The sequence below is a fragment of the Pygoscelis adeliae genome, unplaced genomic scaffold, assembly GCF_000699105.1.
Source record: "Pygoscelis adeliae isolate BGI_AS28 unplaced genomic scaffold, ASM69910v1 Scaffold38, whole genome shotgun sequence".
Taxonomy (NCBI): domain Eukaryota; kingdom Metazoa; phylum Chordata; class Aves; order Sphenisciformes; family Spheniscidae; genus Pygoscelis; species Pygoscelis adeliae.
This window is the reverse complement of record NW_008825614.1, coordinates 13,400,792-13,414,104: the sequence shown is the minus strand read 5'-3', so window position 1 is coordinate 13,414,104 and position 13,313 is coordinate 13,400,792. Positions and strand designations below refer to the sequence as shown.

Sequence of the window (13,313 nt, the reverse complement as noted above, 5' to 3'; positions counted from 1 at the left end):
CTTCTACCATGATTAATTTGGATTATGTAATGATCTTCCAAACTCCTATGCCTCTTCCACACAGTTATTGTTAAAATTCCCTTTTTTTTTTCCCTAGATGAAGACATATTAAATAGACACAGAAAAAAAAGAAAAAAAAGAAAAGAAAAGAAAAAGAACAAGTATTTTACACAGAATGACCAAAAATCATAGACCTTAAAGCCCTTCTGCAGAATACTCTCAAAAAGCAAGGAACTGTGCCTCCAGTCCGCATACTTGAATAATTCCTCAAACATCCCCATGTCCTCAAGATTTGTTTTCAATAGTTAAAAAAAATGTTTCTAAGTGTAGTTCTTAGGGGTGGAGCTGATGCCCCATGTCAGTATTTCCACTAACATCCTGGATTGCACATTCCATAGAAGAGCATAAAGTGCTATGGCATTTTTTTGTTTTTTAACTTAATTTGGAACTTCTTCAGCCTTTCCATTATTTTTTTTATTATTATTTTTACCTTGTAGCGCCAATATTCTTGTAATGACACATAAGAAGGTCCTTAAAGGTCTTCTTGAAAGTAGCATTGCAGAGCGCATAACAAGCAGGGTTGATGGTGCTATTGATATAACAGAGCCAATAACCTATGGTCCATACAGTGCCAGGGATGCAGGATGTGCAGAAGCTGTTGATGAGCACCATCACGTTGTATGGGGTCCAGGTGATGATGAAGGCCAGAAGGATGGCCAAAATAGTCCTTGTCACCTTTTTCTCTCTAGAAGGAGGTGGTTTCTTTTTGGCTGGCTGCTTTGTCATCTTGACGATTTTCCGGGCTACACTATTCTGCTTCTCTTCCCCATTGGTGCCTACAATCTCCACAGTAGTGTTGGTGGGGGCACAGCAATCACCCTTTTGGGACTTGGTGACTATCCTGATGCATGTCAGCTTGGAGTTCTCCACTTTGAGATGGTCTTGGGAGGCAGAAGCCTGGCTGGCATCTTTGGCAGCTTCGTCCTCTTTCATGTTGGAAGCAACCACACTGACAGAGGTGGAGTCGTTGGAGCTCTCCTTCTCCTCCCCTTGAACACAGTTCTCTGTCACAGTTTCTCCGGTGGTTTTTCCATTCTGAATTTTGCTGTGCTCCAACCGATCCCCACTGGTTGGGATGTTGTTATTGTTTGGTTTCACTATTTTACCTTGGACAAGGCTGGGGGAAATTGTATCTTGGTTTTGGGCAGCTTCCTTTTTCCCTTTCTTTATCCGACTCTTACTGGCTCGAGAGATTTGCCAGTAAAGGACAGTCATGATGATAACAGGCAAATAGAAGGCTGCAATGGCAGTGCCAAAAGTGACGGCAGCATTGGAAAAAAACTGGATGTAGCAATCCCCATCTGGGACAGTCCTTCCTCCCACAATGAACTGCCAGAAGAGAATTGCAGGGGCCCACAGGATGAAGGACAGCACCCACGCAGCTGCGATCATCATGCCTGCCATCTTAGTGGTCCGCTTTACAGGATATGTCAGAGGCTTGGTGACACAAAAGTATCTGTCAAAGCTGATAATGAGGAGGTTCATTACAGAGGCGTTGCTGACCACATAGTCAAGAGCCAGCCAGAGGTCGCACACCACAGGTCCTAAGGGCCAGTAGCCTATCACAGTGTAGAGGGTGTACAGGTTCATAGAAAAGATGCCAATGATCAAGTCAGCGCAGGCCAAGCTGAACAGGAAATAGTTGTTGACAGTCTGTAGGTGCCTGTTGACTTTGATTGACACCATGACCAGGATGTTCCCAATTATGGTGACTAGACTGAGAGATCCTGCTACCAGGACGATGAAGACCACCTCAACAGTTTTATAGGGGCTCTCCAAAGCCATCACATTTTCAGTGGAGGAGTTTATGTACGTTGAATTATTCATTTCTGTTCTGCTAACAAGATACCCAATTATCACTTAAGCCTGCAGAGGAAAGAAAACAAAACAGATACCATCATGAAATTAGTCCCTTTGCCTTTAGGAAATGGATCCCAGAAAAACTACTTGGAAGGAATTTAAAGGTAGAAGATGTGTGCAGAAGGACCAGTCAGCTTTGGCTAATGAAAACACCTTGCAACATATGTCCCTTTAGGAATAACATACCAAAAGGATACCTCTAAATATGTGGCAAAGACACAGCATTTGAATCCAAATCTAGATTTTTAAGTTTTCAGATGCATTTTTCACTTTGTCCTGTTATAAAACTAATAATGACTTGAAAATTTTGGAACCGGATCTGCACATTGATTTCTTTCCTACCAACAAAATAGTTCACTTTGCTCATTTCAAACCCTATTACAAATAAAAAAAATCAGTCCTGAGGGCCTGCCATTCTTACAACCTGAGGTGAAGATGTGATTTACCAGGAGCCAGATCACAAGAAAGTGACTTATGTTTCCATCTTTCCTTCATGTTCCCCCTGGGTATGCCTCTGTGAGGTTTATGGTACAAGTTTGTGTCATGTCTCCCTCTAATTTTCTTACACTGCAGTTACTTTTTTTGTCAACATTTGCAAAGATTTGGGCACTGCATCAAAAACTAAAGTTATTAGTCTGCCAAGAAACAAAAAAAGGGTAGGTCTGTTGAAGGCAATAGAATTAGTAAACTCACCTCAGTTGAGCATCTGGCTATCTAGTTAGATGTGTACAATTTTTTTTTTTTTCTTCCCATTTCAGTGAGATTAAAGTGATTTTTTACATCCGCTTGGCTATTTGTACCTGGAAAAAGGGTTGTTGTTTGTGTTTTTTTAACATGATGAGGTTTTCTCTTGATCCTTGCTTGCTCGTACTTTCCTCAGTTTTTTCAAATCACAATATTTTTAATCTGTATCACATAAAGCTACGACAAGAGATATGAAATGGACAGCAGGATAATGGTAAAGAAACAGATAAAAATCAGTTCTGTTTATATACAGCAATTCTTTTTGTGCCCTGTATAGCCTACCAGCTGTACTCAATAAATAGTAATTAAACTACTAGCAATATACATGTGATAGAAGACCAAGAAAACAGCACATGCTTTTGCCTTAAGGATATATACTATCCTTTTGTGCATCCCCTGGAAGTCAATAGAATGCACTGGAATTGTATAGCCAGTCTCCGAGCGCTCATTCATGAGCTGTGCTCAAGGGATTATTGAGGCATGAAGGCCAGATGTGATAGAGAAGTTAGGTTGTTTCTAATTGGAATATTCTTTTTTCCCCACCCATAAGGCATCACTTCTTTAAGACAGAGCTTCTCAAAGTGGGGGTGCAATCAAAGGAAGACAAAAAAATTCAGTTATGCTTGACTTCTCCATACGTCACGGATTAAGGAATCCTCCTCTGGCTCCTGTGACTAACCTGCTGATGCACAGATATATACAATCCATGTCCCTTTAACAGAGCAATGCATTTTCCCTGCCATTTCATCACTGCATATTTTCTTTCAGATGCAAAAGGAAGAAGATGATGCAAAATGTCAGCACAATAGCAAAAACCTTTCTGACCTCTAAGAAAAATAAGCAAGTCTGTCTCTGTGGAAAAGTCAAAATGTTATACCAGGGTAAAGGTTTTCTGTCTGAGGCAACTTTGTAATCTTGTAGTTTATACTTAAAGAAATTCTGCTGGCAGAACATGGGGCTCATACATTTGCCTTTGCTTTTAAAAATAGCTAAGATTTGTTTGCCAATTTCATGTTGAAGTGAACACATGGATAAATAGAAAAACATAAGGCTAGACAGATATTTTTTCCTATTATCTATTCACAGGTACATCCCTAAAATCCTTGGGATCAGGTTCAAGAGAACAAAACTGTGAGGAGGAATGCTTTAATTAAATACGTACTTTGTACAGTAAGAATAGGCTGAGGGGAATACAAAAGAACTTATACTCCGTGCAAAAAATAGACAGGAGAATAGCCCAGACATCTTTAATATATAGGACTGTCATTTCAGCAATTCACTGTGTGCTTTTCACCCAAAGCCTTGCAGCTGAGCAGCTGGCTATCCAGTTAGATGTGTAAGATATCAATTTTTTGGGACAAGCTAAGAAATTCTTCCAAGCACAGTTGTTTATGAACATTCTTGACAGAATGCATTTTTGATGAAAGGACAAAATAACTCAGAAATGTATTGATTTCAAAAAAATTTCAGCTGAAAAGAGTTTGTGATCCAGGGCCCTGCAGCTACCTCTGGTGACAGACAGTGAGAGGGGGAGCAAGAAGGGAAGAGAGTGAGAGAGGATCAGAGCTGAAAAAATTGTGCTTTATGATAAGAAAACAAGTGTTTCTCTACAATTTCATTTTGGCAAAATGTTCAGAGGTTTTGTTTTCATTCCACTGAAGAACTAATAGTAATTTTAAAACCTTAAAACTTGTTGTGAAAACAAATTACTGTCTCCCAGCTAATTTTATTCCTAAGTCTTTTCAGCTGATTTTTTTACCCACTTCCAGTGGAAATATTGGTAATTCAGTATAAATTCTCTTGATTTTATTATCTCCAGTGCAAGGAGTTGGATGAGAACTAAAAGCTAATTTTACTCGTTAGGAAAAGGATTTCACTGTGTTCTTTTGAATGGAAGCAAAGCAGAAGAGTCCCTTTCCCAGTGATCTCTCTGTGCACAAAACTTTCCTGTGATCGGAAGGCTGGTAGCTCTGGACTGCAAATTACATTGACAGTTACAGCTTTCTTAGGTATGGAGAAACATACCTGCTATCACTTACTCCAGTAAAATCTTCCTCTGCTTGCATCAGTATGATTGTAAAGTGAACCAGGTTTTGCTGTGTGTGTTGATGAGAAGGTATAGGGCTGGAGAAGCATTTGATTTCAACCGATATATATCATTGCTGCTGATAGTACTACCATTACATGAGCAGAGACCGGGGTATGCATGCTTCCTAATCCAAGATCCCTTGAAATCTGCAGGACTCTTTCCTGTTGGCTCCAGTAGGGTTTGAATCAGGCCAGTAGTAAGGTTTCTGTTTCTTATTGTGGCTGCTTGCTCCCTCGGTACAGGACTGCCTGTGGACTACTTTTGTTTTTGTCATGCCATGGAGCCCATCTCTCCTGCTGGAGAGGCATTTGTTATGGGAACAGATGTTATTCATCAGGCAGACCTATGGGGCAGAGGCATTTTAAGGTAATGTGACCTCCCGTTATGAGAAGTACCAGATCTTATTCTTGAACAAACAGAGCTCTCCTCTGCAAGCCCATGGGTGTTTGTGTGAGTTGCACAATATGGCACTGACTCCTGTGGGCTACCATAATTTATCCTTGCATTCTTGCTAAACAGACAATACCCAGAAAAGGCAAGAAATTTCTCTTGTGACCTAAAAACCAATCAAGTTCATTTTCTGAAATATATTTTAAAATATATATGACTTTGTGGAATGCAAACACCATAATCACTGCATGGAAAATGTCCAAAGCCAAGAAATCCACATATAAAATAGTTCATTGTTTGATATTTGATATGTAGTTGGGAAACATTTCCAGTGCAGTAGTTTCTCCCCCTAAAGAATTACTTCATAGTGCTGAAAATAATTCCCTTCCCTTCTCTTGACTAGACAGGGGTTTGGGGCAGAACTGGGGGATTTGGTGGGCTACATGGTACGTGCACTTTTGGCCTGGTGTGATGCCAGGTCTTTTTGCAGTGAGTAGTAGGCAGGCAAAAGCAGGGCATAGGTGGGTTGACCTGGATCCCCATTACCACTCGCAAGGAGAAATGTGGTCCAGGAGTAAACCTTCACGGAGCATGCTGGCAGCCACGGTCTGCTGCAGTGCATCCTGCTGACCGTGCTTTCCACTTGCCCTGACAGGATCCCACCTCTTTGGTGCAGATGAATCATGTGGCAATCATTGTAATTTTAAATTTAGAATATATCTCCAACATCTGTCACAAAACAGACTATGGAAATGTTGTTTATATTGAAAAAAATGGCTGTTATGCCATGCCTGTCAAAGTTTGTTAGACAAAACCTTCCTCTGTATTTCGTATATTGCCAAGTTAAATATGGTAAGGATTTAATGGCTTCTTTGAATCCTCTGAAACCATATAAAGGCCAAGACGTGAAAGAGGAAACAAATGATCTGTACCTGAAAGTTATATTTGTGCTTTAAATGGGATTGCCCAGGAACTTATATGCATTGCTACTCTGAGCACTTTTCAGCATTCAACTCTCAAACAAAAGTAAACTATACTTTTTTAACTTCTCCTCTCTGATCCAGTTCCTCTCCAGTCCAAACCTATGTAAAATGGATTTGATTTTTGCTGTAACAATAATATTTTTTTTTTCCTGAACTGATTTTGATCCTGAACTGCACTGGTTTTGATTCTAAATTCCTTCCTGGCACCATTTAAAGCCACAGTGTGAAAAAAGGAGAGAAACAAAATCCCTAAGCCCGTGACAAATACAGTAGGCTCGTTAGTCAGAATTTATTACAGACTTAAAAGAGATTATAGATCTAGTCTGGGCTTTTTGTAAAAAATACATTTCAGAAAATTCCCAAATATCAGAAGACTAAAATCTTCACCACATGGGTTACCTTCTGTAATCCATTTGAAACTAGAAACATCTTTGCAAAGTATTACTGCCTCGGTGCGGTCCATTCTTCTCATTTTCATGCACTTTTGTTTTTCTCAGTCAACACATGTCCTACAAAAAAAGATATTCTGTGGGCCTGTCTGGATCTACTTTTCCCCATCTCATCATGAAGGGTACCTAAGGGAAAAATAAACAATTTCTGCACATATTGTGAAACAACAAGTAGATCAGAGTCGTAGAGCATTAACAAAAGCAGACTAACACTGTGCACTAACAACAATTGAAATAAAGCAAAAATAAAAATACTTCCCCAAAAGCAGTAGGGAACTGTACATGAGTAGGTGGCAGTGCTGGCATCAACATTGCTGCCTCAGTGCTATTGTTAGGGTCTGAGGATTTGTACAGCTGTTAACTACATCTTGCTCACTGCTGTTCTAATAGTCTAAAACTGCCATGAGCCCAACGGGTTTGTATTCAAAATCACAGAATCATAGAATCATTTAGGTTGGAAAAGCCCTATGAGGTCATGAAGTCCAACCGTAAACCTAACCCTGCCAAGTCCACCACTAAACCATGTCCCTAAGCACCACATCTACACATCTTTTAAATTCCTCCAGGGATGGTGACTCCTCCACTTTCCTGGGCAGCCTGTTCCAATGCTTGACAACCCTTTTGGTGAAGAAATTTTTCCTCATGTCCAGTCTAAACCTCCCCTGGAGCAACTTGAGGCCATTTCCTCTTGTCCTATCGCTAGTTATTTGGGAGAAGAGACCCACACTCACCTCGCTACAACCTCCTTTCAGGTAGTTGTAGAGTGCGATAAGGTCTCCCCTGAGCCTCCTCTTCTCCAAGCTAAACAACCCCAGTTCCCTCAGCCACTCCTCATAAGACTTGTTCTCCAGACCCTTCACCAGCTTCATTGCTCTTCTTTGGACACACCCCAGCACCTCGACGCCCTTCTTGTAGTGAGGGACCCAAAACTGAACACAGTATTCGAGGTGCGGCCTCACCAGTGCCAAGTACAGGGGCACAATCACTTCCCTGCTTCTGCTGGCCACACTGTTTCTGATACAAAATCACACAAGGAAAAGTATAGGTAGTATAGACAAAAAAATACAGTTTCAGGAAATAACAAAAAAGAAGCAGTTTTTCCTCAAAGGTCTGGATAATTCTGTATTTCTACTATACTGGTATTGTTGTTGTTACTATTGTTATGCTGATATTCACCCACTGGTACTAGGGCACTTAATCTATTGTCTTTCTGTAAGCATAGTTTTGGCTGCAGATATGTCTTTGTTTTTCAGGACCTGTGCAATCAAGAGAGAATTTGCATTTGGTCTTTGGGCAGCTGACATCATTCCAAGTTAAATTTTGCATCCTAATGCATAGGGCAAACCTGAAAAATATGCTTAATAGGCATGGTTTTATCTAACTGGTTTTGATCCACAAAAAGGGATTTTTACCTCCTGAACTACGGGAGATAACTTCACTCATATGCCTCCTTATACTTGCTAGGATTGTATATAAAGAGCCCTTGGTCCCAAACCAGTGAGCAAATAGCCAAGTCTCTTGGTGAAGTTATGGCAAGGCTTTTCTCTGCACTCTGGTGGAACCATATGAAATGGCTGCCTGCATGGTAAACGTGACTGAACACAATGGCCCATATCATTCCTTCTGAGTCCTACCTGCAATACTGCGCACCTCAGCTTCTCAGAGGTGCTTACACGCTGGAGGGAATTTGCAGAATGGCAATTGAAAAGGTAGGGTATTTCACCACCACATTTCAGGCAAAGTAAATAGTTCAGGACACTTTGGTTGTGGAAAGCTAGAATAGAACAGCATTTTCTTTTTTTCTTTTTCAGGTAAGCTGTGAAGTGTGTGTGTGGGGTCTGGAAATCTAGTTACTAAGATCAAAATAATTTTATAACCCAGAAATCAGAGAACAAAGTAATATTTGGTCTGTGGAGTATGAAAGGCAAAATGGAGCTCTTGCTGAAGCATGCCACAGTTCTCTCTAGAGGGTTGAGTTCAATGGATAGGATCTCCATCTAGAGGCACAAAAAGGTAGCTACCACATAAAGCAGTCATTTCCAGCAGTAGGATGGCTTCAATATGTGCTGAAAATTTAGGTGCAACTTAAGTATCTCTCAGGTGAAGGAGTCTCATATTTTATTACAATTTACATTTTATTATAATTAAGGAACAGGTATATAATTTGATGAAATTCTGAAACCATTACAGTTAGATATTCTTGTAGCAAACAGTCTGCATACTGAGGTATAATTAGACTGGGGTAGCCACTGCGCAGACACACATGCTCAGGTCTGAGTTTACCCACTGCAACCAGTATTATTTAGTCGTCACTTTAGGCATGATCCGACTCAAAGTGTTGTTTCAGAGTAGGTTGTAAATGGGTCAGAAGAGTGGCTGGTGTCATCAAAAGGGACTAGCTCATGCCACACACACATTTCATGCTGACCTGTGCTGATTTCCACTTGCAGAGGTTATATGCTAGCTAGAAAAGGGAGATCAAAGTGACAGATTTCAGTTTTCCCTCCTTGCGCTGCACCACTGTTGCTGGAAGTTGACTGAAGCTCCTCACACCAGTCAGCCCCAACAAGACAACTTTTATCTGACTATAACTATCTTCTTCAAGCACTTTAGATAAAATACTCATACCAGAACTCAGCCTAAAATTATACCTATCCTCAGCCCTGAGAAAGGTTCCCTCAGCAGTAGAGTTATTTAAGCTTCTGTTAAGATTGAATTGAAGATCATTAGATTCCAGGATATATTCTCTGAAGGAACAGTGCTGTGATAGGTAAGTACTCCCTCTACAGCCCAGCATGAATTGGAGGCACAGTACTTCATTATCCTTGTATCAGCTATCATGCCTGTGCTATTACACAGAAAAACCTTATAAGAGCTACTCAAAGTCCCTGGGTGACAAGTGGCAAAGCTAGGGAAGGAGGAGAGGGTTCAGAAGGCTGGCTGAAACCAGCTCACAATTTGTTCTGAACATCTGGAGCTAATGCATAACAGAAATGTGTCTCTTATTTAAAACACGTACTGGTAGATCTAAAAAAAAAAAAAAAAAACCAAACCCAAAACCAAAAAATCAAACAAACAAAAAACCAAACCCACAGTCTTTCTGGTTTTTCCTGATTCAAATTATTTTTTTCTGCCCAAGCCTGAAGGAATATTGGTGATGAAATAACAGAGAACTATGAATACAGTACAGGGGGATCTCTCAAAGAACTGCAGATTAACCCCATCAACCTGCCAGCGAGTCCAGCAAAGATGCTGTGATATTTCAGTGAATCTCTGCAAATCCCTCCAAGTCACGGAGGTCCTTTTGGGACCCTGAATAAACCCATGGAGACTCTCACTGTTCCTCAGAGATTTTGCAGCCTCCAGTAGTGTCTCTGACAGGAATATTAACATACTGAGGCCCCAAAGGGACTCTTACTGAAGTTAAAGAAAATCTTTCCTTTTCCTTTGCTTGGAAATGGTGTTAATGCATTGCTTTTATCAGTGATTTCCTCATGATCTAGCAGACTCACTTGTGACACCTCTAGATGATCCTTGAACCTGTTTTGGAAAGTAACCAGTTTCTTTACTCAGCAAATGCTTTTAAAATTCTTGTAAGTCCATCATGGTCACTCTTACATGAAGTTCTCAAGAGCTTGAAAATCTAGTCCGTTCTGCTTCTGTGTCCATTAATCTTGGGGATTTTTACACATCTTCCATCTTACTTAGCAGCTTACCTAAGATGTAGATTAGAAGCACAGAGAAGAAAGCTAACTCAGATATGAAAGGAGTTGGCTCAGATTCTTTGCAAGAATTTAAGTATATATTGAACTCAAGTTCAAAATTGTTTCTGAGAGGGCAGCTAAATCTTTTTTTATGCTTGTATTTCTGCAGACCGCATTTAAAGCAGTGATAGTGAAATAGTGAAAGAACCCAATTAGCTCTTTACCTTACCAGAAAGGAGTGGTACCTAAATCCCCAAATCAGAATCCATATTTCCAAGCCCATTCTGCAGTCTGAGAGAAGTCTGTTTGTGAAAGACGGAAAGGTGCTAACAAAACTTAATAAAATATTTGTAAAATGTTTGAAAATCTCAAATGAAGTGTTTGCTACGGTTAATTATAAACCTGTTGATCACAGCTATGAATGTTTACTGTGAGCCTGCACGATCATCTCCCCTTTTGTGGACAGGGAACCTCAAAGATTACATATTCCTTGCAAAAGGAAGGAAATATTTATTTAGCAGTTTCTCTGCAGCATTTATGTTCACAGTTACTACATTATTACAGGCTCTCTAAGTCTCTGACTGTTATGTTTCACTAAATGACTGCTACCTACTTTAATTACATAGACTGTAGCTGCAGACTAATTGCATTTTTACTCCACCACAGGTTTGAGAAATCTGTGTCTAATTCTGGCTCTGATGCATGGCTCCAGATATTGGTCTCAACATGCTGCAGTTACACTTAACAAGGTAAAATACCTTAGCTTTGCATATGAATAATTCACCATGGCATTAAGAGAAGCCCCTATCCTATGTTAAACAATAATGTAATGTTTAACAAGGTTAACTTAATAACAGGAAACTGGCGGACTTGCCTCTGACCATGTACCTTCTGTTAAGAATACATTCAACATCACTGGGCCAGGAAGACTAAAATGCATAAGCAAATATTCTCAAGCTCTCTGCTCATTTTGATTTTTAAAGAGACATTGCAAAGGTTGTTCACAACCTTTGACCTCTCTTGCATGTTTGCAAAAAGAAAATAATGGGAACATTTGAAATGCAAGGTTTCAAAAGTGCTAAATGGGATTATTTGAAATCAAAACTATTAAAAGCCTGAGGGGCATTAACTAACACAGGACAGAGAAGAGCAGGCAATTATTGTATGCAGATCTGCACTGTGAGGCATGAAAAGGCTACACAGAATACTGTCCCCAGGTGCAATGCTTCAGCTCAGCTTCTCCCTCATGGGAGGCAGTTCACTATGATTACTAAACACAAAACCTTATGCCCCTGTCACAGGAACTGCTTGGACACAGGTGTGTAGAGAAAATACTGTTATCCCACATGGGATTTTTCAAACTGATCCTGTCATTTTAGCAATGAAGTCTATGAGATACAGAGCTTCCACAGGGTGATGGTGATGAATATACCTGACGTCCCTTGCACACTTCATTCTAATTCAAAGATGAGTTAAAAAAAAAGAAAAGAAAAAGAAAAAAAAAAGAAAGAATTTTGAGACAAATAGGTTGATTGTGAAATTCAGACTTCTAGAGACTGTGCCATTACAGTTTACTGCATGGGAGCCTCTTTCACGACAGAAGCACCAGGTCAGCTTCACCTAGACTGTTGCTAGAATGACTTGACTTGCATGGAGTCAGTTGCTCTCCCATTTCTGGTATTGAGGATCTCAGACTGCTTTCATTAATATCCTGAAGTTCCGTAATTATGTTGTAGATTACTCACTCCCTTGCTTCGGCAGGCTTAGCTGTTATTGTCTGCAAGTTTCTGCTTCCTCATCTCAGACCACATTTCCACAGCAAACACGTCCAAGGAGGAAAAGACTACTAATAGATTTTGTTTCCTGAGGTTTTACTTTAACCTCATCTTCTGCAGTGTCACCTATATGGTCCAGTTCTCTCAATCTAATTCCATCTTTACTTAACAACTCTTTATATTGGGACTTGATGGTAAAGTAAATTTACGGGAAGTGAAATACTATCTAGATAGGAATACTATCTAGTAATGTACTCAGGAAACAATCTCCTCCACCAAACTGCTGAGTCCCTGGGGTGTCATGTCTGAGATTAAATCCCTCCCACTGTGCCCTGCAACAGCAGCAGAATCACTCAGCAGCAACTGCTGCATTGCAACATGCCTCCACGCAGCACAAACCTATTTGATGGGCACCAGTACATGCCTAAAGAAAGACATATCAGGAGGTGTGGGGCAAGAGAAAAGAGAAAATAAATGGGTTGAAAGCAATAGCAAGGAAATGGGGACAAGACTGAGGTGTGAATGAAAAAGAAAGGAAGTTAATGAGGAGAAAGCAAGAAAGAGTGACTGCAAGAGAAACAGAGTTCTGCAAGAGCATTCACCTGGGCTCTTTGAAAAATATGAATGAATTTCTACAACCTAGGGATGAAAAGACAATTTATATGGTTTGCAGTTCTCCTGACACTTCCTGCTTTACAATAAAATAATTTTTGTCTTTTCTGTTAGAACTGAATAACTACAAAATTAATATTTTTTAAAATTTATTTGAACACTGGTGCCCTTTTTTACTCTTCACCTCCCTTCTCCCCAGCAGAAAAGAAAAAAATTAAACAAACACATGAGCAAAGCTCCTAAATAAAATCCCTTCAATTCTATCTATTGAACCAGGCCAATTTTCATTTTGTTTTGAACTGCTTCTTTGAAACAGTGGAACATTTAAAACAATAGGAAAATTATTTACAAACATTTTCATGCAGCTCAAAAAAGCCTTATCTTTAATTGCCATCCCTTATTGCCTGTTTTCAGTAGAAATTCCTCACTGAGCCTAGTCTCAGTATCTGTCTGTATTATCCCATGCCAGCCCACAGAGAGATCGGCTAGCATTCCTTTACATCTTGCGCATTGAGCAGTATTGTCGAAGCACTGAAGTGACTTGAAGATCTGAAATCTGACCTCCAATAGACATTCAAACATTTGATTTCCTAAATCCTGCTGCCATTCACTGAGACTTGGCCTCCATAACCTCTTTGGAGAAGAGA

General features: G+C 40.0%; 1 protein-coding gene across 1 annotated transcript in view; it reads right to left on the bottom strand.

Moving 5' to 3' along the window:
* Window positions 1-323: 323 nt before the first annotated feature.
* CHRM2 (cholinergic receptor, muscarinic 2) overlaps window positions 324-13,313 on the bottom strand; it is a 17,267-nt gene continuing 4,277 nt past the window's right edge. Inside the window, exon 2 of the mRNA XM_009332925.1 lies at window positions 324-1,926. Coding sequence (XP_009331200.1) covers window positions 487-1,887 — 1,401 coding nt within the window. The 5' untranslated portion in view covers window positions 1,888-1,926 and the 3' untranslated portion in view covers window positions 324-486. The remainder of the gene's footprint in view (window positions 1,927-13,313) is intronic.